The following is a 22,950-nucleotide window of genomic DNA, read 5'->3' as shown; positions in this document are numbered from 1 at the left end:
AATGCTTCTTTGTGGGCTTCAGGTCAACACTATCCTGTGCTATTGCTTGAACATGGAACTGTTTACATGGGGCACTCCAAAAGTCAACCTCAGCTACATGCAAATAAAGAAACTATTATTTTTTAAAAAACCATTGATCTCTCTCTCTCTCTCTCACACACACACTTAAAAGATGTTCTTACTTTTGGAATTAATGGTTGAATCATAATCATCTACCACATCTCATTTTAGTTCTCTTTTCTTTTGAGTTGCTATTAGTCAGTCCTAAATTTATGCTCTCTCCTTATATTTCCCTATTTCTCAAGTGGGTCAAAATTGCGGTGCTCTAACTTGATAATACATCAAATGCTTTACCAGTGGTCTGCTACAAACTTGAAAGGCTTAATATCTTGTAATTGCCCTGCAACCCATACTTATGGCTCTGTATTAATACAACATGAGTGTGCACAGAACATACAAAGGCAAAACTACTGCCCTATAAATACAGGAACAAAACAAGAGTGGGAGGGAATGAAAAACACAGTCATTTGTAGGAAGGATGGCTCTGATCAGAATTGCTGCTGTGGATAAAATTATCCTTTTTTTGTAAGTTCAAATGGCAATATTTTCTCTTGCAAGTGGGAGCAAAAATTACCAGGTGAACTTCTATTCATGAAAAGAAACTGCGATAAAAAGTTATAGCAATAAAGATGGCAACAAGCCCGATAGTTACAAAGTTTTGCCAAAGCAGCAGATGGCCCAAATATAAAATAAGTTTCCTCACATTAAATTCAGATTCCATTTGAATTAATTTGACTATAATAATTTCTCTGCTTCCCCCTCCCTGCTTAGAGGGAAAAACAGTTTTGAACATTTGTCTTCTAAAATTCTAAAAAAGCAAAACATACACTGTCACATCGGCTGCAGTATTCCCTTTCAAACACACAGAGACACACAACTGCGCAGTGGCAAGCATGGAGCAATCAAGTTACTGTGAAAAATGGCCTTCTTTTAAAAAGGTATACTCAGCTGGTGAGGAACAATTCCTAAATATCAAATAGAAAGCAGTTTTGAGGAAGAAGGCTAACCAAGGACAAAATTGCCGACTCCTGCTTAGACTACTACAACAATAAAGCAAAACTTGATGTAACAGGCCAAATCACAGAATACATTTTTCATTTCCACTTCATCCACCCTATGTTAGGCTTTAAAAGAGCTGCTTAACTCTTTTAACATTTGTTCTTCACTAATCATTTACCAGGGGTGTGCGGAGGTTGGGTTTACATTCCAGGGATTGCACCTAAAGCCAAACTCATGCAAACTCAAAACACATTGTGTGTAATGGCAGCTGGGATGGCCAAAGTCTTTGTGGGCTCACCGTATTTAATCTTCGGGTTACCTTTGCTTTGTTGCATCATGGTGACTAGTCGGGAAGGAAGGACCAGAACATCTTGCTCTGGCTTCATTCAGCAGTCTGGTATTTGTTTTGTTTATCAGGATTATAGTAAAAAGGTAAAGTTACCCCTGCCCGTATGGGCCAGTCTTGACAGACTCTAGGGTTGTGTGCTCATCTCACTCTAGAGGCCGGGGGCCAGCGCTGTCCACAGACACTTTCGGGTCACGTGGCCAGCGTGACAAGCTGCATCTGGCGAGCCAGCACCAGCGCAGCACACAGAAACGCTGTTTACCTTCCCGCTATAAAGCGGTCCCTCTTTTATCTACTTGCACTTAGGGGTGCTTTTGAACTGCTAGGTGGGCAGGAGCTGGGACCAAAAGACAGGAGCTCACCCCGCCGTGGGGATTCAAACCGCCGACCATGCGATCGGCAAGTCCTAGGCCACTGAGGTTTTACCCGCAGCGCCACCCGCGTCCCTTAGGATTATAGTAAATAGAAGTTATTCTATAAAGATGAATGGCATTTAACTGAGGAGGGCAGGGAAGGAATGGCAGAGAAACAAGACATCAGGTCACTGGAATGATGACTAGGAAAGTCACTCTGTCACACACACACTGTCAAGCCTACTGGAAATTTCAGAGAGAAGGAAAGAAGGAAAGGCTTAAGGCTTACAAGGAAATGAATCCGGCCTTCAAACTCCAGAGCAACCAATAGAGGATAACTCTTTATGATGTTACCATGGCATACCTTCCAAATATGGCATGTCTCCAGTACATAAGGTCAAAAATGCAGCTGATTATGCAAAGTTGCTCAGTCAGGGTGGAACTGATTATAGCATTTCGCCTGAGGCCATTTGTGATGCTACTGAGTAAATATGGGGAGGAGAAATCAATTCACTTCATTGCTTTATCCAGAAGAATTAAGAGTGGCCAATAAATTAATAGATTTGATGTGAAGAGAATGCAACATTGAGTTCTTTAGGATGCAATTCTAAACTCACCTACCTGGGAATAAGCCTGACTGAATTCAATAGGAGTTACTTCTGAGTACAGTGGAACCTCGGTTGTCGAACAAAATCCGTTCCAGAAGACTGTTCGACTTCCAAAACATTCAACAACTGAGGTGCAAAGGGCTGCTGGCAATTTCTATTGAGAAAATGGAAAAACGTGCAGCGGAAGCCGTTTGACTTCCAAGGCGCATTCGAAAACGGAAGCAATTACTTCAGCGTTTCGGTTCAGAAACGTTCAGCTTCCAAGACACTCAAAAACCAAGGTTCCACTGTAAATGTGATTAATATTGAGCTATTACGTAGGATCAAGTATGAATGGACTTGGTAAGCCTTACTTCTGAGGAAGCATAAGTAATATTATCCTGTTAATCTTGTTGGCATTAGCAAATGACTGATACTCTTTTTAGATCATTACCTTTCGAAAATAGATATATGAATTTTGGAATGGAGTACAGCCTACCAGTTGTTTGGAGCACACCATTAGCCATACTGGCTGGGTCTGATGGAAGCTTGAGCCAACCTCTGGGGAGCTACAGGTCCCATTCTCACCCCCTCCACATTAAAACATGAAAGAGATACAGATTATTTAATCCAGAAATGGTGTGATTATTGTCACCTATTCCAAAATCTTCCTTTATGACTCTGACTGGGAATAGTGGTATCCTCACTTTATTTGCACGTATCTACAGCAAGTTCTATCCTTGAATCTCAAGAGATTAGTAAGAGCACTCACAACAGAAATGAAAAGTTAGGCATCCGAAAAATACCGCTTCTGAACAAAAATCTGTGATGGGATCAAAACCTAGGCTGGAAGCCTTCCTTGGAAAGTGCTTTGTGCTTGAAATACAGGAAATAAATTGCTTTCCCCCCTTCAGCGTCCATTATGAGCAAAGTCAGTAATGCATACAAAACCATTTTATAAACTTGTTATAAAGACTCACTTCAGAGCCTCAAAAAGAAAATGCTTATACATAATAAAATGTATTTCATTGCAATCTGCTTTCTCCCTTATGAGATGCTTTAGAATAGCTGATTTATAAAACACAGCTTTTAAAGTACACCATAATTACATAAACTGATAATATTTTGAATAAATTTATAGCAATCAAGTTAACTACAGTAAGAGTGCTTTTATTACATATTCTAGATTGTTACATATTTAATGGCTCATTGAACAAAGAAACAATCATTTTATTTTTTTTACTTTCTTAATACAAACAGTAACTGCAAGCTATAAAAAGGGGAAGAAGTGCTGAAAAGATGAAATATCATCTATACAGTGTTAAGTAAGACAAAATTCACCCCTTTAAGATCTGGATACCTCTTAAATTGTACGCAGGCTGAAAAAAATGATGTTATTTATTTATTTATCTTAAGAAAAGAGAAAAACTAGCTATATGAATCGGAAAAATCAAGAAGTGAGACACAGACAGTGCTGAAACTGCATAAAGCAGTGTCCTCTGTAAGACATCTGAAGAGGAAGAACTTCCCTCAGTTTAATAACAAGTCTCTTACCTTGTGTTTAGCTCTGTTCCACACTCCAGAATGTCACTGTTCCTAGTTGCACAGTGCTATAGGGATAGGTCTAGTCTAGTCTGGTGATAACTGAAAACATTTAATAGGCACTGCCTTCCTCTTTCATTCCCTTCAAGCTCTATCCAGGGCTGGTATAGCTACTGATAGGTTAGTATGGTTGACAGAGGGAGTTCCCAGCATGGGAAGAAAGTGAGGTGCCCCTTTGTGCTGGTCTTTTCGTGCCAAATGGGAGTATTCTAGTGATGCTTGCGTAGAAGAGCGCACACACAGATTGAGGTGCATAAGTGTTCCATCCTAAAATGAAAACTCATTTCTGGACTATAGCTCATGGATAAGGAGAGAGCCTAACCAGGATGCCCGGTTTGGACCACATGCTAAGCCAAACCTTGGCTGAGCTGATACACCACACTAAGCTAAAAAAACCAGTGGGTTCCAGTAAGCAAGGTGGGTTCCAGTAAGCCACTGTCTGTCTTGCGTCATCATGACAACCAGGCCTATATTAATAGCCTCTACAGCATTAAAACATATTGATTCCCTCAACAATGGACTATCATGCCACCTTAGCAGGCACCCTATATGCCAATTAAGCTATATAAAGCAGCAGCAGCAACAATGGCAACAAACAGAAAATAAAGGAACCCTGGAGTAAAACTACTGGAGTAAAACTACTGATCAAATATGACTTATATCTGTTAAAGTCATCGAAGAACAGGACTTAGTGTAGCACTGAGAAGATAAATGAGAAGGGCCTCAGAAGACAGGAAGATTCCTAAGAGAACAAAATGTCTGTTAAATGTTTGGTACCCACATGATTTAGGACTTTACAGGCCAAACCAGTGCTTTGAATTATGTCTGGAAACAAATTAGAAGCCAGTATAGATCTTTAAGAACACAAGAAATAAGTTCTTCATGGTTTAAAAAAAAAAAAGGGGGGGAGGACCAGTAATTTATACAGCTTCTTACTGAAGTAATTATTGGGTGGCTCTGATTCCCATTATCACAATCTCAGTTGAGAAAAGCAAACATTTAAGAGTTCAAAATATATATCATACCAAAAAAAAGCTACCAGTAAATAAGGTAAATTGAAGAAGATTAACTAGGTAGTAAGTTAGTATATAAAGCTACCATATATTTCTTTCTGCCCACTGTCATTTGCTAAGTGACCATATCATGGTTTAAAATCTTGCTAGAATTGTGTTGAAATTTCTGGGATAAAAAAAGCTAAGAGAACACATTTAGTTAACAACTTCAGCAGTTTCTCTGTGTTCCCTTCTACAAATAACTCTGTCACATGGCAAATACAGTCCACCTTGTGGAGCACTGTCTGAACAAAGCAACTATCAACCCTACATATGCTAAACAATTTATAAGGACAATGTGGCAGGAGTTCTTTACACTATAGAAGGAAACAAATTGTGGGGTGTTCCTGAAGAGCTGCATTGGAACTGGTGTTTAAAAAATTATTTTAGTGCAATTATGGCATAGTTTTCAATGAGGTGGTAAGCCTGCATGTAGCCCATAGACTGTAGATGGGAATTCAAATGCCTGATTGCTCTTTCATACCAGAAAAATACGATATAAAGAAAAAAAAGGAAGAAACCTAGCATTTAAGGAAGAAAGGTTCTAGGTTATTTCTTTTCCTTACATAGTAATTTTCTACATCTTGAAATTTGAACACTTGAGTCCCCACCTGCAGTCAAAAGTGGCAGAACCAAATCCCAGAGAGAACTTTGCTCTGGAGTAAACAACAAGTTTTCGGGTATGATATGAAGATGGCAAAATCCTAAACAGAATAAAAAGACCTCCAATCTTTCCAAAATGGATCAATGAGGAATCAAAAGGCAGGTGAGGGTCAATGAAGCGAAGGGCAGAAGTTCCCAACCACATAACACCCAAGGCAAAGGTTTTAGCATCATGGCACACAGATCAATGGGGAAAACAACCACATGTATTGTGACTGATAGGTTAAAAATTCATCATTTGCAGGTGGCTAGAGACTGAAAATAAGACAGTGCATGTACAGATGTACAGTGCATGCACACACACCAACACACTTCCAACCTGTGGAACACCATCCCATCAGATGTCAAAGAAATAAACAACTACCTGGCATTTAGAAGACATCTGAAGGCAGCTCTGTTTAGGGAAGTTTTAATGACTAATGTTTTAATGTATTTTAAATTTTTTGTTGGAAGCTGCCCAGAGTGGCTGAGGAAACCCATCCAGATGGGCGGGGTATAAATAATAAATTATATTATTATTATTATTATTATTATTATTATTATTATTATTAATGGAAAAAACACCTTTCCTCAAGGAAACACTATAGGGTTTGGTGGTTGGAGGAGGAACAGGTAATGATATAAGTGTGAAGAAAGGAATCTCACTCTCTTTCTGACAGAATTAAAAATAAAAGGTCACCCTTTTATGAACTGATTCATGACAGATTTAAAACCGATGAATATTGGTTTAAAATACAGAATTAAAAAATGAGAATTCTCAGAAATCAGAGCAGATTGTCTGTGGGGTGTCAGATAAGAGAAAGGAAAGGGATGGGGGGGGACGCAGCTCAAGGGGTGCATTCACATTTGATCACATGGACAGCAGGTGTGGCTCCGCCCACATTATTGCTTGCCTGAACATGCAGGCCATACAATGCTCTGAGTAAAAGGGCTATTGTTCCTTCCCCACTCTTCACATGATCAAAGAGATGAGTTGCAATTTTTATCCTCCACACAGTACTGAGCTGTGTGGAGTGTTTTAAACCTTTTTGCCCAACCCAACACTGTGATGGATATCAAAATCATACCAGGACTCTCTATGCTGTTTTTCAGTGGCAGAAAATTAGGTTGAAGGCAAGCAGGCTGTGGGGAGAAGGCTTGGGGGAATTAGTCTGACCAAAGTTTCCTAGCATTCAAAAACAATTTCTTCGGATTGCAACATCAGCAAGCTTTTTTGTGGGTCAAATCCCCTTTATCAGATGTTTTAAGTTCATAAGAAGATAAGCAGAGCCTGCTGGATCAGGCCAATGGTCTATCTAGTTCAGCATCCTGGAGAAGCCAGTATAAGTTGCATTTTCAGCTAAATTTGAGGGAACCACTTGAAGCATCTGTTGTGTTGAGCTATCTCAATTGCTTTTGTTTGATTTGCTCATTGCAAACAGCTGAAAGTATGTAAATTTTGATAATAAGCTTAATTTGCAATGGAGGTTGAATAATTTTGATCGCAACTGTAATGGAGGACACTGTCCTATACTTAACAAAATATCCTAATGGTAGTCCTGGTTTTGTTCAAAGTGGGCTGCAAATCGTGCAGACAATTGACTGGGCTTACCAGAAAACTGAGTGGGAATCCCTTCCGATTAATATGCATATGTTTGCATTATCAGCCAACGTGGATTACATATTTTTACTGTATTGCGGAACAGTTAACAATATGCAGATGGTAGTATAAAGCACACACATTTGCTACCACTAAAATTATGCTTCAAGCATTAAATTTAACATGCCTCAGTCAACTCTGCATCATGTTGGACTTTTAAACTCTGAGAATAAGTGTATTTAATTTTTTTAAGATAGCTTAGATAGAGCACAAATCTCTAAAGTGATTCTTTTTTTCCTCTAAGCTTATTCAGTGATGCAGTCTTCTTTAGAGCAATTTAATCTGAAATAATAAAAACACCAATAAAGTGTGAACGCAATACTAAATCCATCCAAGTGTGGTTCCTACCTTGGCAGAACACTCTTGAGCACTGCAGCTACAAATGCATTTTTCTCCCAATGCATCCCACAGTGAAAAGAATTAAGCAGCTGGGAGACAATTTATTCATAATATTTGACATAAGTCAGCTTTAACTTTCTCTTGTTTTTATTTGAAATCGCTAGCATTTTTGGCAGCATGCCCTTTGTAGAGATTCCCTCACATTTGATAACCTTTGTCGTATATATTGCGGCCCAGGCTTTCCAAATCATCACGAGCAACTTGAATTAAATTAGTAACACAGAGTTTCTGTGATTTATTTATAAACACCTTCCATTTCTGTCTTTATGAACCCCGATCCTTTAGGTTTGTGCATTCTCTAAACAATGCATCCAGTCCTTCATTTCATGCATAAATGCAGTACACACACACACACACATCACCAGTGTACTCAATTTCTCTAACTGCTCAAGATATAAGGAGTTCTTTCAGGCTTCTTGCTTTCCCATATATAAGCAAAAGTTTCAACTATGGTATTTATACTGACAAATTAATTCTAGTGAGCGTTATAAATCTATAATCAAAGTTTCAATTCACTACTTTTTGCCACAGAAAATGGTAGGGGAGGCTATATACTATACTATAATTTTTGTGTTTGTGTGCAGATGCACATGTGCGTGTGTGTGTGTGGTTTGCAGCTCCTTAATAACCTGTTCAGACAGCAAAATCCCAGCCCCCTTTTATTTTAAATGTGCCAAGACTAAAAATCTATTGATTTCATGAGAAACAAGTCTCAGCATGAATCCGTCGCATTTTCTGCTATTGCAAGGTACGGAGAGAATGAAATTATTCATTAGGACTCCTATTGCTAAACATTTCTTCCTACAGATCTGTTACCCTGCAAAATATACCATTTATCATACCATTTTAACACTGCACATGTAATAGTAATCCATCACAAGTCAATAGATTTCTCTGAATAAAACTAAGGAAAATGATCTAGCTTCCAGCAGGGGAAGCGCAACAGGGTTGGCCATATCTATTTTGGGCTTAATATGTATGTTTATTTCCTAAGAAGTGGAAGTCCTCGCTAAAATTCATAGTTAACCCTGTGCAGATTGATAGACCTTCAGGGCCTCCTGTCACCGCATGGAATTGCTTTTGCAAGCAGTTATTTGTTTGAGAAGCCAACTTGTCTCTATCACCCCATCATCTACAAAAGCAAATAAAACAGATCTTCCTTCGGGGGTTTCATAGTACTGGATTCCTAGAAAAAGCAAGAAAGGCAATCCACAACTCTGAGGTGCCCCATGCCTGACACCAGTTTCCCACAATCAGCAGCCATGGCGCCTGGGCAGCCCTTCCACCTCCTGCCCCCCTAAGCTAGGTTCTCCTCCCTTCTTAGGGCGAGGGAGGGAGGGGAGGGAGGGTCGTGCTGTCAGTGGACAATCAAAAGCAGTGGGAAAAAGGGGGAAAGTATGGAAGGAAGAGTATGCTGCCTATCATCAACAGAGGAAGCTGGGAGGAGTTGATGTCAACAGGGCCGTTTTACCCATAGGTGCTAGGGGTGTGGGGCACCTGGGTGCCGGGCTTTCAGGGGCACCAGGCCAAGATTCCGGGGCCTGAGAGTTGAGTCCGGGGAAGAGCCCGCCCATTGGTTTGGTGCGAGTTCGGGGGCGCCAGCAAGATGCTGAGGCAGGTGGCCGGCCGGCCCTGCGCGCCTGGGACTGGGCAACTGCGGGGGGGGGGGGGGTGCCAGGCAGATCTTTGCACCCCGGTGCCGCATATGCTTAAGACAGCCCTGACTGTCAACATCACCATGTAAAGTGTGGGGTGGCAAAGGAGATGAAGGCAATGGGGAACGACAGTGTTATATGCCCCAGGATTCACATCTCCCTATGCGCAGCCCTGGGTTGGAATGGGGAGGAGTAGGCATGAATTCAAGAGGTCAGGAGAATTTGGCATATTCCTCCACTAATTAAGATTTTGTTTACATTTTTTGTTTTTCTTATCTAGGTGAAAAGAACAGCTGCAAGCAGGGAAATTAAAGTAACAAGAACAGTCAAAAACTTGTAGTGTGAAGCTGTCTCAGTTCACTTGTAACACTAAGACCATTTTTGTGTTTGTCTGGTTAATAATCCATGGTTAAGCTGCTGGGCCTTGTTTACATGATCGAATAAACCATGGCTTAGTGCTACATGTGAACCAGCTTGCTGTAGCAAACTGCACTTTTGAGGGCCTCCTCAGACGTTGCTTATTGGAACAGTTTCAACATGGCCAAAGTCTCAGGCTTAGACCCTCACCATGTAAATAAGGACTTTTGGCCCAGCCTGTGCTAAAACAATGTGCAAACTACCGTAAATTTCGCTCTATAACACGCAGATTTTTTCTCCTAAAAAGTAAGGGGAAATGTCTGTGCGTGTTATTGAGCGAATGTGTGGTCCCTGAAGCCGACTCGCCGGAGCGCAGGGGCAAAAATCAGGCAAAAATAAGATCGGGCGGGCGGGCGGAGGGAAGGCGGAAGCTGCTGCTTTCCTGCATTCTGCCTCAGGGTCTTACTGCCCACCCGCTTCTGTTGCTGCATTTGCTCAAACTCAACAAAGAGCAGGGAATCCCCTGCCCTCCTGGCAAGCAGAAGGTTAAGGAAAGGATCGAGTCCTTCCTTCTAATTCTTTCCTAGTCACACTGCGTGCAGGCTCCAGCCCACCTCCTCCTCCTCCTCTCCGTGCTCTAGGGACTCGCAGGCAGCCGATAAACATGCAGGTGGGGGAGAGAGAGAGAGGGCTGGCTTGGGGGGGGGACTTTTGCCTTCCTTTCCTTCCCCCCACCCCGTTAAACTCCTCCCCTGCATTCTTAGCCAGCTGCTTCTCCGCACACCCCTCTTGTGCCTCTTGTCCCTTCTGTGTTTTTCCTTCCCTCCCCATTTAAAACGTGGTGACAAAGCACGGATCCACATGGATCCTCAGGATTTTTGCATTGGGTCACCCCAAATTCACCATCAGATCACATTACATGTCCATGGCTACAGTCTGTACCAAAAAAACACGCACCCACTGTTGCCTGGGGCTGCAATGGTGCAAAAACGTGGTTCCAAAGCATGGATCCACAGGATCTTTGCACTGGGTCACCCCAAATTCACCATCAGATCACATAGCATGTTCATGGCTACAGCCTGCACCAAAAAAATCACACACCCACTGTTGCCTGGGGCTGCAATGGTGCAAAAACGTGGTTACAAAGCATGGATCCACAGGGATTCTCAGGATCTTTGCATTGGGTCACCCCAAATTCACCATCAGATCACATAGCATGTCCATGGCTACAGCCTGCACCAAAAAAACCATGCACCCACTGTTGTCTGGGGCTGCAATGGTGCAAAAACGTGGTTACAAATCATGGATCCACAGGAATTCTCAGGATTTTTGCATTGGGTCACCCCAAATTCACCATCAGATCACATGTCTGTGGCCACAGCATGAAGCCCAAAAATGATACATCCACTGTTTCATTCAGAATGTTTTTTCCCTTGTTTTCCTCCTCTAAAAACGATGTGCGTGTTATGGTCAGGTGCGTGTTATAGAGCGAAAAATACGGTACATGACTCGGATGTGCTATTCAGCATGTCACAATAATTTTAAGGTAATATAAAAATTACTTTGACTGTATAAGCTATGTAACATAGTCAAATGGTAACAGTGGTGCAATCAAACATAGTGATGTTGGGAAGGGACCAAATGGTCTGTAGATTTCACTTGACTATAAAAACTGCAATGATGGGGTTGTGGGAAAAACCCCTTACCTGTCCTCTCCCCTTCTCTCTACCTATCTCCACACAAACAAACTTGTATGTGACCCACTGGATTTACAGGTAGATTTAGATTCGTTTTAATAGATTTCTTACCCAGCCTTCATCATGAGATTCCAACAATGGAATTGTTAACAACAATGAAAATATACAATATTTTTAAAATCATTTAAAAGACATCTGCATTACATGGCTTTCAACACCAGCTGAAGATGTCTCTCTTTGCCAAGGCTTTTTTTTAGGAGAGGTGGTGTGGATGATTATTGCAGCCCATTTGTAATTAGTATTATTAGTTATTTTACACATACATTTATTCATTAAGAGAAATTAATTGGCCTTATCTGATGGTGGTAGGGGGGCAATGGGAAGGAAGGGAGGAACAGCAGGACATTAAATTCAAACAGTGGGTGGATGATAACTACTTTAATACTGCTTTAAAGACTAATTTATAGATGTGTTGAGATAAGGGATTTTATTTGGATCCTATGACAAAGAGATGATGAAGAGAAGACACCTGCTGCAGGAGAGGGACTGCCAGAAACATCATGGGCGGGTTGTTTTTCGGACCAAGTTGAATCTGTCAAGCTCCCCTGTTATTTTTGCTGCTGGATGCTGCAAGTTGTTAATGTAATTTTGTTATATTTCTAGTACTGAAATGTATGCGGTTTTTTGTACTTCACCATTGTTTTATTATGTTATGAAATTGTTTTTCCACTTTTGGATTTTGAAATGCATTCCTGTTTTCACTTTAAGCATGGTGTGTGTGTTTGTGTTTGTGTTTGTGTTTGTGTGTGTGTGTGTGTGTGTAAGAGTGGCATACAAATAACATTATGAATCAATGACACTTAAGTAATGCCTATCGTAGTCAAACTTTCTAAATAAGGACATTTCTCTCAAACATCTCTTCTTCAAGTTTGCTAAGTTATAGTGCAATGGGAATTACTTTGATTTCTGTCTACAGACTAACTGCACATAAATTTATTATCTTTATTTTTCTGCAAGGGAAAAGCATATGTATTTTACTATCAAACAATATTGCTTTGATATTATTTCACCACTTATTTGTCAGTGTTCTAAAAGTACCAATAGAGTATGACTGCAAAAAATATAATCTCCAAGCTATTCATCAAGTTAATCATGCATAAAAGAAAACATCTAGCCCAGGCATGGGCAAGCTTGGCCCTCCAGCAGTTTTGGGACTACAGTTCCCATCATCCCTGACCACTGGTCTTGTTAGCTAGGGATGATGGGAGTTGTAGTCCCAAACATCTGGAGGGCTGAGTTTGCCTATGCCTGATCTAGCACAAAGTAATTAATATATGAATATTCTTACAGTTCCTCAGATAAAATAAGACCACAGAATCCCATCTTTACCAAGGCCTCCTGGCTCTTAACACAACAAAAAAATCTACTTGTAAACATGGTAAACATATTTGCAATTGTATTTGCGATAAAGTGACAAAATAATGTCAGTATGATTTGTTGTTAAAATAATTTACAGCATTCTACAAACTGTATTTCAGTAAGGAAGACTGCCTATCTGTGTGCTTTTTCTACAATCAAGACACTACCTCAACATACTTAAGAAGATTCACAGGAGCAACAACAATGCTGAAAATAGGTCTACTCCTTTCTCCCCTCTTGCAGCTTAAAGAGCAGTGAGTGGGTGGGGACAGCACTGGCAGGGCATCCCGGGTAGTGAGGTGTATGTACAGGCTGAGGGCAGGGCCATTGGTGCAGTTCTGAAATTGCTCCAACAGCAAGAGATCATTACAGATGGCAGATGCTTTGCTAGCCTCAGGAGCCACAAACGAAATGCAGAAGGTGCGAGGACAGTGGCATCCAGTGCAGCAGAGTAAGGTTCTTGGAAAGCAGTTGCACTGTAGCATGGAGCAGTCAATAGACTGGAGAGGCATTTTGGGACCTACCCATTTAAGACTGGGGTGCAAAATTTGATATGTAGGCTGACAGTAATCTGGACACTTATGGAAGGATGACCATCAGTTGGCCAGTCAACGGGATGGGAGATCTGGGAAAGAACTAAAAGGCAAGAGGCCAAAAGTCATTTTATTGCATCTTTGGGGCAATGATTTGTGATTATTTAGGGGACAACTGATTCTCCCTTGCTGACTTTCAGCACCTGAAGTAACAGTGGCTGGACTGTGTTTATACATAAATTGTTCTCAGCATGGAGGAAGGAAAATGATGGCGGGTGATAAAGCCACTTGACAACTTGCATAGATGAGACAAGGAAAACCTACCTGAACAGGGCAAGGATAGACTTCCAGCTGATCTAGAGCAAGGCCTAAAACTCTGTGCTCTGAAACTTTCATGCAGTAGCTACAGAAAATAGTAAATCAGCTTTGTTGATCAACAACAAATTAGACTACAGCATAAAACCTTTCGACGGATAACTTTTCCACAAGGCAAAAGAGACAAAAGGTTAAACCCAGACATAGAATGCAATCCTACACCCACTTGGCTTGGAGTGAGCCCCATTGATATCAAGAGTTGTACTTAGTGTGCAATCACACAAATACACCCTTGAAAGTCAATCATGCTCCAGTCATATTGAAAGCAGTTATTCTTCACTAACTTGTCCTTTTGATTTCAATGAGTCTGGATCCAACCTCTTGAGTTGTATATCACGACAAAACATCTTTTCTTTTTTGGCACAAATTGAAATGCACGGAGTTACTTACCCATGAAGTTGAGATAACCCTCTCCTCCCATGGCATGAGTTATGAGGCGAATCATTTTATGAAGCTGTATTCCTCGATCAATAACTGGAGTAAAAGGTGAGATGACACTCATGTTCTCATACATCTCTGCATCCATCAGCCGAAACGCCAGGGTCTTGTCACCAACAAGAGCCTGCGTTGACAAATAAAGGGGTGAGGAAAGAAATCTTCTGCATTTCATTGGTTCCTAAGCTACAGATTAAAGACATGTTCTAGTACAAATAAAGTAACGTGCTGCCCAACACAGTTAAACATTAGCAACTGTGCTCCTAACAAATGAGCTCTGCTCACCTGTCAATTTTGGCCTGCCAAGGATGGAAGAGATAAAGCCCTTTGGCCAGAAAAGCTTCCTTACTTTGATCTGGATGTATAACTAGGGAAGGGACTCTCATGCTATACAAAACCCTGAAGAGCAGTAGCTGTTTCCTGTTCCTAGGAAAAAAGCTTCCGCTACTCACCATGAACCTCTTCCCCCCTTTTCTCTCTATCACACTCTCTCCTGCACTGCCCACAATTAATTGATGCCCAACTTTGCACATCCATTCCCCTTATTCAACCTCTCCCTCTCCCTTGCCCCATCTGCTCTTCACACCCAACCAGCATCCCACCCCTTCCCTTCCCCTTCTCCCAGCCGCAACATCTGCACTCACCTCTACAGCTTGCCCCAGCCACAGAATGGAGGACGGTAGTACTAGCAGCAGAGGCTGCTGCCTCCTTCCCCTTCTCTCCCTCCCTCCCCACCCACTGACATGCCTGGGTTTCTGTGTTCACCAAGATTTTTTATCCTTCTTCAAAATTTTCCCTAGGTCTTTGAACAGTATCTCAGTATTTCAATTTTCCTCTCAAGCTTTGTACCTGGTCATGACTCTCTGCATATGCAATGTATTTCTCTCCGTATCTCCTATTTGTTAGCGTGAACACTATATTGCCCATATCCCAGTCTTCATCCTTAAGCTCCTTAATTATCTGGAAAATTAAAAAGGAATCATTCAAAATTACTGTTGTTTGTTACACTGTATCACTTTTTTCCACGCTTCCCCCTCTGAATTGTCAAGCTAACATTCGTATTCTGAGTCTTTCAGAAGAACTGAAATGGTAAAAGTCTACTTTTTGATGTCCCAAATGGTATTCTTCTTTCAACTCCGTAATATACTGTAGCATTTTAAAGTCCATATTTTACTTTTCTGCCAAAACAGCTGCCAACGTCTGATTATTAACTATGCATGTCAGTGTTATTTAAATTGATTTTCTCTATACTTCTGTAAAACAATGAGGGCTACTTGCCATCATTTTAATGGTTGACTAAATGTAGCAATTTCACTGCTAAACCTTCCTGTTCCTTATTATGCAATACTGCATAAGCCTCTGATGATTGCTGAACCTTAAAAGAAGAAGAGTTATTTCTGTAGTGTTTCACTGGGTATTTTACTGTCTGGCATGCAGCATAGGAAATGCTTGGAGCAAGTTAAAAATTAATTAATATCAAAACAGGCTAATCTTCTATTAGACCGTGTCAAAATGAAAAGGCGAATTCTTTACTTTCATGTTGTTAATCTATGTGACAAAGTAGCCTGTGTGCAAAAATACAAAAAAAAATGTGCATACCATCTTTTTCTTCTGCTTAATATTGAGCGCCAGGTATACAAACAAATCTTTTTGTTATCTGAAGAAGTGTGCATGCACACGAAAGCTCATACCTAGAACTAACTCAGTTGGTCTTTAAGGTGCTACTGGAAGGAATTTTTTTATTTTGTTTTAAACAAATCTTTATTAGGCTACATTTTTATTGGGAAGACGATTCACCTTCAAATCTATGCAGGTAGGTAGGTAAGTATATGAAGCACACATTAAAAAACAAGGATGTATAAATGTTTTTTGCTGTTAGCAGTACAGTGGTACCTCGGGTTACATACGCTTCAGGTTACATACACTTCAGGTTACAGACTCTGCTAACCCAGAAATAGTACCTTGGGTTAAGAACTTTGCTTCAGGATGAGAACAGAAATCATGCTCTGGCGGCACGGCAGCAGTGGGAGGCCCCATTAGCTAAAGTGGTGCTTCAGGTTAAGAACAGTTTCAGGTTAAGAACAGACCTCTGGAACGAATTAAGTACTTAACCTGAGGTACCACTGTACTTGTTTAATTCATGTAACAGTGTTTTATTCAGGACTGCTCACATAAAAGGGAACCAAAAGAGTACCTTACTGAACATGCCTGCACTGTCAGGACTCATACTTTGCACACTTTCCTTCCTACACTGTTCAAGCTGGATTAACAAATAACATCCTCAGGGGAACATAGCTTTGGAGAAAAAATGGATCATGAAGGGACTAAGAAAGATGCTTCTCAGACACACAATTCCAACATGTTCATAGCAATTAGCTTAAGAAAGGGTTTGTCTTCAGGGAAGCTGAGTCAAACACTGCAAAAATGTTAAATTTGTTCTACCAGACTATTTTTTTTGGGAGGGGGGGTGGCTGAAAGAGTGAACTATGTTGAAGTAATGGACGTCTCTCAAAGTGCAGAAAAAGGTGATCCTGCTGAACTTTGATTTTTGCAGCTGTCTAATGCACATACTAGTTACTTTTTTCTCTTAATATTTTCAGTTCACATTAGTCTTGTTGTGTGCCTGTTGTAATAATTGTTATCAACATTTAGGTGTAATTTAAAAACAGTCCCATTCACTTAGAGATTTAATTGCCGAGAGATATTCGGCTTAGCAACCCTGAAATTTAGCTGTGAGGATATTTGATTGTTTGCAAATGTATCAAAATTATTTGCATGGTTTTTATTGTTTTGTTGCCTTGAGCTCCTTTAGGAGGAAAGGTGGTATTAAAAACAACAACAGCTAAGTAGCATTTTTTCTATTAAGAAAAGAACCTATAGCAGAGTTTGGATTCATTCAGCATGCCATTATTGGGGGGGGGGTACTGTTACATATTTAAACTGTTATATTTTATTACCAGAATTTGGCAGGCTTTAAACAGAAGTTTGTCTAACTGTAATTAAGTCACAATATATAAAAATAGAAAATTAATGTGCCATCATATCCTTGTCCCACTGACGTGAATAACACAGATCCAAATATATTTTTAAATCTTCATTTTGTTAGGTTTGCTGTAAGAATGCATCAAAATTCAATCCATAAAACCAAGGCCATAATTGTCATAGTATCAAACATTACTGCAACATGTCGCAGGCCACTTTGGTGAAACATATAGCAAGAGGAGATAACACTCCCTCTTAGTTATCCTAGCAGGAACAGAGGATTTGAGGGAAGGGAGGACTGAATGATTATCCTAAAATTATGGCAGTTTAGTAAGACAAGACAAGATATGTGAAGCCCTGATTAAACTGACACTGAAAATGCTCTAAAGATTTAATCTTGTTAAAGGAAACAGAGCTAGAGTAGAGAGAGGACGGGAGAGAGGGAGAGAGAGAGAGAAAGTCTGACCTGAATCCATTTGTCAGGAATTGCCATGGCCAATCGATAATCAAATCCAGTTCCTCCTTCTGTTACTGGACAGCAAAGGGCAGGCATTCCAGACACTTCCTTGAAAAACAATGCAATGTTACAAATCAAAGATCATTGTCCAAACTGCAAAACCTTACCAAAAGTTGAAAAAGCTTTCCGGAAGAGGGTTGAGCTGGAGAAAGAACTACAAAAGCAAGAACCTGTGGCCTGCCAAATATTTCTGGACCCTAACTTTCAGAATTCATGACCACTGGCAATGCTGGCTTGGGTTGATGGGAGCTGGAGTTCAAAAACATATGGTTCATTTTCCATAAAGTTCAGGAATTGGGTTGTGGTATAACTACTGTGTAAATCATGTAAAACTTTAAATCCTACTTATTAAGAACTGCATAGCACCAACCCAGTATCTCCACGAGAAGAGTACCAGGAAATTAAATAAAAGTATCCAACTAGTTCTACCAAGATGTGGAGTGGGGGTAGGGAGAGAAACTGAAATGGATTATTTTATGTGTGTAAGCCTGTCCTTAGATGTTCTTGAAATGCAATGTGAAATATTAATAAAGGACACAATTTGACTGCCTGTTCACTTTCTCTTTCACTTTATATCATTTTTACACATTCCATTAATTATATGCTGGCATAACAGAAACAGAATTTGATCACGGGCAACGGTGAGAGATACATTACCTCTCTAACACATTCCTCGCCCCTATGTGTGTAGGGAAAGCAATGGAAGAATCCATTTTCAGTGGAGAATATTCAGAATATTAAAAAGAATTCTGTTACTTAATTTTATCAGACAGGTCCTTACAGAACAAGACTACAAATCGATCCTACTCTAGACGAAGCGTGCTCCTCTCCTGTGGCGCCAGTCATTCCACTATCATTACATGCAAGCTCAAATTCATGCTAGCCATTTGTAATTTAGAATGATATCAATAGTTCCTCCCTCCCAATTTCATTCCACCATGAGCATGTGGATCAATTCCACATTTTGTATAGAGGCTCCCACTAGACAGAAAAAATGATGTATTGAAGTTGAAGTAGTTTTCAATTTAAGTAGAATAAATTGAAGGCACATCTTGTTAAAAAAAATCTTAAATCAGGTAATGCAAACAGGCTCTACTTTGCTTCATTGGTAAGAATACTGATAACCATATTGTGGCTCACTAGATGATGGGCTAATTTTACTTGAAATGAACCCCAAAATCAATAAGACAATTTTAAGTTTAATATATCCCATAATTGCTTCATTTCATCAGTTTCTGTTTTAAATACTTGATGTTGTTGAACTTGTGTGTTTGTGTGTAATGGTTTCTTTTGGCGGAAAATGAAATTCTTATTTCCCATGCTAACATGGTAAGAGAATATTATACATTTTTCATTTTAGAATGAAGAAGCTGGTGGTACTGCCCATCTGAAGTATTTAAGTGCTGACATACCAATATTTATGTGTGCCTGTAATTCCCTTTAATTTTGTTTTCCCAGGTTGAATATAAAATAGTTGCATGTAAAACAGTTTCACAATGTTAAATGCTAGCAGGATTCTAGACATAATTCTTTGATCAAAATAACTGCAAATAACTTGTTCGGGCCTTTCAGTCAAAGTTAGTGCTTTGGAGTTTAATCATCTCACTGTGCAAATAATATCACTTTGCATCTTCTCATTGATTTTGTTGTTTTGTTCATAAAGCATGCATACAGACCTAAGCTTTCTAAAAAATCTTCTTGATAAATCTGAAGTGGGTCGAACATTTAGGGCTCTTAATTTATCACAGATTAGAATTTTCAGTGATACATATATTAGTTCATATTTGCTTTGACGATACTAATTGTAAGCTTTCAACATCTTGAATAAAACATTTGTAAATCATAAAGAAACTTACTTATTAAACAGGCTAAGAGTTTTAAAATATTTCGGATGATCATACTGTACTTCAGAAATGTCAGTGCTTTCTGAATTTAACATTTAATTTGTGAAATAATGTACCTGTGACTAAATGATAGAACTAGTTTATCCAAATATATCACTAGCAATTAGTGAGCATCCTAAAATAAAAAGTTTTCATCTTTTGTCTACCTTCCTGAGACTGTAGAGCACTGGTAAAATGATTCTTTCGCCTCCATTTAGACACTAGCTTCGTTTGCTTTTGATCCTCAAAAGCTTTTCAACTGCTTGTACTACTATCGGTATATGTTGGGGGGGGGAGACTTACTTGTTTCTATATTGCTATTTTCTCATGAAAATCAATAATATATATATAGAAGAATGAAATAATGGTACATTAAAATTTACTAAATGGCATCTATCAACAAACAGTACATTCCATCGCAAGCTGAGTGAATTCATGTTCCTTTTATTTAAATGAGAGAGATTTAAGCATGTATTTAAATCTCCAATTCAAATCAATTGATTTTAAAAAATACAAAACAAGAAGCTTAAGAGCGGCTGGAACTTGCTTAAAGATGTGGCTGCTAATGTAACTGTAATTGATTCAATTAAACTGTATTTCAAATAATAAAACAGTTAAAACTAATTATGTCAACATGTATTCTAAGAATTACCTCTGCTATCGTTATACATTCTGGATGCAAGAAATGTATCATGTGGTTTGCCATCATTAGGTATACTAAAGCTTCATCATCAACGTGCATCCCGAAGTATTCATTGTAATCTCCACTAAAAGCTGTGCCTAATAAGACAAAATCATAAAAGTCTCAAGAGCAGGAAGTCAAAGCTGTGGGCTTCAGCCCAAGATTTTCAAAAGGAAACTATTAACAAATTTGAAATCATTGCATGGCTACACGACTGCATGATAATTTGAACATCACTGGTGTGCAGATTAAACTTACCAATACCATGATGATGATACAGCATAGATGATATGCCATCAAATCGAAAGCCGTCAAAGGCATACTCTTCTATCCACCATCTTAGGTTGGAAAGAAGAAATCTCAAGACCTCCCAGCTGAAAACAAACAACAACAAAGTCTAAATATTAAGGCGTACAATCTATCTTAGATATCCTATGGTTTATATGCTAAGTATTTATTTTCTCATGGTGAAATATGAACACTGTTTTCATTTTTCTTCTTCTCTCCCTGATTTTTACAGTGTGAAATTTTTGGTGATATTTAAACAATTATCCATTCTAGTGGACTTCGTGTTTCATAATATCAATTATCCTTTTATCATCTCCAGTTAGGTTAAGGTATGAAAGCAGGAACATCCCAAATTAGTCAGTGACTGTGAACAGTTAGGTCTACATAAAGGGCATTAACTCTACTGAAATAAATTGACGGTGCTCTTAACTATGCACCGGATGGTACTCTTTGTGCTTTCTGTGATTTCAGAACTACTTCACTTCAAAAAGAACTACAGTTGAATGGAATCCATTCTGGAAGTCTATTCAACTTCCAAAACATTAGAAAACCAAAGTGTGGATTCTAATTGGCTGTGTCCAGCTTCCGAAGAACGTTTGAAAACCGGAACAGTCACTTCTGAGTTTCGATCGTTCGGGAGCCAAAACGTTTGAGAACTAGGCTGTTTGAAAACCAATGTACAACTGTACTCTGAAGTCTTTTCTATGCTTGAGAGTTATAAAATAAACCAAAAGTAATGAAAAGCCTTTTTAATGTATGTGTAAAACTTTTAAAAATTCTATATTTGTCTGCAATTCAAAGAGCCAATTGGTTTATTTTAAAATTTAGACCAAACTGGCTTGCTATTTGCAACAGAAGTTAACAAAACAAGATTAATTAAATGGTGCTTTCCCAGGCACCTATGTTTCTAAGTTTAAAATCATTGTTAACTGGAAAGTAATGAACAGTCAATTCAAGTAGGTGCTAATGCACCCTAGTTCTATCTCCAACCTTCTGCAGAATTTGAATTTGATAATGTTTTGGGTTCCAGGATGACCACTTAAAATCTTGACCTAGAACTAAGCCTAGTGGTGTCACTTAGGAAAACACCTTTTGACAGAAATTCAACACATGTTGCAATAAACAAGTGTTTGCCTTCACAAGACTTTTAATGCAAACCTTCACTGATTTATTGCAACTGAGCTGTATCAGTTGACCCTTTTCAAGCCATTACTGAAACAAAAAATGATCACATGAATGCTAACCAAACCCTAGCATTGGCACAGAGGGCAGCTTCTGTCCCCAGGAACTCTGTGCACAAATTAGGCCCTGCAGTTCACCAACCTATTGTAAACCAGACAGTTACAAATTGGAAAAACAGTAAATGGAAGACACTAATAAGAAAAAAACCCCAAAGCACTAAGTAAGCAGACCCTAAAACATTTTCAGTACCTACCCCATTACTGAGTCTATACTGAAAAAGGCTATTTGAAAATATCTAATCTGTTGCAACATATCAACAACAACAACAACAACAACAACAACAACAACAACAACAATAATACCCTGCCCATCTGGCTGGGTTTCTCCAGCTACTCTGGGCAGCTTACATTGTATCTAAAAATATCATAAAAAAATCAAGCATTAACACCTCCCCAAACAGGGCTGCCTTCAGATGTCTTCTAAAAGTTGTGTAATTAATTATCTCCCTGAATGATTTTGCAATATAATTAAGGTCAAGAGAGTAAGGATTCTGTTGTCAGAGATGTCTGAAATCGCTGCTGGGAGATAGTAGTAGGGACAAAATGGCAGACAAAACCACTGCTGATCTGCCAGCATGCAGTTATACTTCTCCAAATATATTCAACACACTACAGGAATACCTCGGGTTACAGCCGCTTCAAGTTGCGTTTTTTCAGGTTTCGGCAGTTGCGCTTTGCGCATGTGCAGAAGTGCCGAATCGCAACCCGCACATGCGCAGATGCATCCCACACGGATCACGTTCGCAACCCAATTGTGTCCACTGTACTTTTATGAAGTAGAAACAGTGCCTGGGGTTTTATGGATATGCAGTTAAATCATAATCATAAATTAAAATATCTTCACTTTAAGACAACACAGGCGTGCAAAGAATGACTGCCCCTCTACTATAAAACATCATTTTCCCTCGTTATATGCTGCTGCTGCTGCTTAGACTTTAGTTTTGGTGTAAGACTTGTTTTTTAAATTTTGGTTGGTTTTTGGTAGCACCTATATGGATAGGGGTACAGACACATCATATGAGAAATTAAACCCATAGCCATACATTTAAAGTATTCTCCCTTTTACAGTACAGTGGTACCACAGGTTACAGGTACCTTCAGGTTACATACGCTTTAGGTTACAGACTCCGCTAACCAAGAAATAGTGCTTCAGGTTAAGAACTTTGCTTCAGGATGAGAACAGAAA

At 39.4% G+C, this 22,950-nt stretch overlaps 1 protein-coding gene across 2 annotated transcripts in view; it reads right to left on the bottom strand.

Moving 5' to 3' along the window:
- Positions 1 to 22,950, bottom strand: part of GBE1 (1,4-alpha-glucan branching enzyme 1) — a 143,750-nt gene that overhangs the window by 41,633 nt on the left and 79,167 nt on the right. For both annotated transcript variants that reach the window (XM_081858475.1, XM_081858476.1), the window contains exons 8-12: positions 20,494 to 20,609; positions 20,206 to 20,333; positions 17,620 to 17,718; positions 15,021 to 15,131; positions 14,127 to 14,298 (exon numbers count right to left, since the gene is read on the bottom strand). In XM_081858475.1, the coding sequence (XP_081714601.1) occupies positions 14,127 to 14,298; positions 15,021 to 15,131; positions 17,620 to 17,718; positions 20,206 to 20,333; positions 20,494 to 20,609 (626 nt within the window). The remainder of the gene's footprint in view (positions 1 to 14,126; positions 14,299 to 15,020; positions 15,132 to 17,619; positions 17,719 to 20,205; positions 20,334 to 20,493; positions 20,610 to 22,950) is intronic.

Source organism: Podarcis erhardii (assembly GCF_964252035.2).
Source record: "Podarcis erhardii genome assembly, chromosome: 4".
In the NCBI taxonomy this organism is placed as follows: Eukaryota; Metazoa; Chordata; class Lepidosauria; order Squamata; family Lacertidae; genus Podarcis; species Podarcis erhardii.
Note: the sequence above shows the minus strand (reverse complement) of the source record. Positions and strands in the feature narration are given on the sequence as shown.